The 1,166-nt window shown below is 42.2% G+C and overlaps 1 protein-coding gene across 6 annotated transcripts in view; it reads right to left on the reverse strand.

The window, feature by feature from the left end:
- The window catches only part of rhbdl3 (rhomboid, veinlet-like 3 (Drosophila)), a 72,607-nt gene that overhangs the window by 28,575 nt on the left and 42,866 nt on the right, over positions 1–1,166 (reverse strand). For 3 of the 6 annotated variants that reach the window (XM_015402542.1, XM_015402543.1, XM_015402541.1), the window contains one exon: positions 715–873. The exons of the other annotated variants lie outside the window; for them this stretch is intronic. In XM_015402542.1, coding sequence (XP_015258028.1) covers positions 715–873 — 159 coding nt within the window. The remainder of the gene's footprint in view (positions 1–714; positions 874–1,166) is intronic. 6 annotated transcript variants of the gene reach the window in all.

Raw genomic sequence — 1,166 nt, forward strand, 5'->3', positions numbered from 1 at the left:
GTTGCAGAAAGTTTAAAGATTAAATTGATGTTTTTTCTTTTATAATTGGCTGACATGTAAAATGATCCTTTGATCCAGCCACTAGATTTGAATTTATTGAACTGTATCCGTAAAATATTAATCGATCAACTCTTAAAGTTTGTTCATTCCTGAACAGAAGCAATCCCTCAGCCACCGCTTCAGCTGAAGTTCATGTTTTTCCTTTCTGTTGGGTTTAACACGGATAGAATGTAATAAAATTTTTACTTTCTAACGTTATTTGACTTTCATGAATGTTAAGGGCTGGATAGCTCGCTATGCAGCGCCAAAAGGGGCCAAACTGGAGTCTGATTGCTGAGAATAACTATAGGGGAACAAACTGGAAGCTCAGATCCGTCCTGGGAATGAAAAATGACCCACTGGTAGCCCTTTTCTAATAAAAACCTAAAATGCTGTAACATAAATATTAAGTTTATGACAAAAGTGACAAGAAATAAAATCTTTAAGGCTAAATCGTTAGCATACGGTCCGCGTGCATCAGACTGGATTAGTTCAACTTTTCCAGCAGGTGTGATTCCTGCCCAACCTGTTGATTCTAGAACCTTATTTATTGGACCTGTCGGACAACATGAAGTAGGCATGAGGAATGCCTCGTGGTCAGATCTATAGAAAGTTCCAGCAGGAACTGTTTTCCTTTAATACAATGCTTACTGCATGCGAATGAGAAAGGCTCACCAGGTTGACCAGGTCCTGGTAGCAGATCTTTCCATCGGCGTTTCCATCAGCCAGAGCCAGCAGCACCTCCAGTTTGTGGGGGTCCAGTTCAGAGCCGTGAGTGGCGAGCAGGTCCCTGAACTGCTCCGCACTGATGCAGCCCGTATTTTCTGGGTCGTACTGCAGGAGGAAAACAGAGAATGATGCAACGTTCAGCATCCAGCCGCTCATTTACAGCCCATTTCATGCAGACGCTGCCTGCAGGATTCTGACCCCTCAGCACCTCTAGATGACATTTAACTGCTGAGAAAAAATCTTCCTTTAACTCAGTTCTTCTTTTTAACAGTTTAATGTCTGACATCATCAAACTAATTTAAGTAATTCCCCTCTGGGATTATTAAGCTATTTCTGATTCTGGATGGATGGATGGATGGATGGATGGATGGATGGATGGATGGAGGGATGGATGATGG

Source organism: Cyprinodon variegatus, unplaced genomic scaffold (assembly GCF_000732505.1).
Source record: "Cyprinodon variegatus isolate N-32 unplaced genomic scaffold, C_variegatus-1.0 Scaffold1365, whole genome shotgun sequence".
Classification (NCBI taxonomy): Eukaryota; Metazoa; Chordata; class Actinopteri; order Cyprinodontiformes; family Cyprinodontidae; genus Cyprinodon; species Cyprinodon variegatus.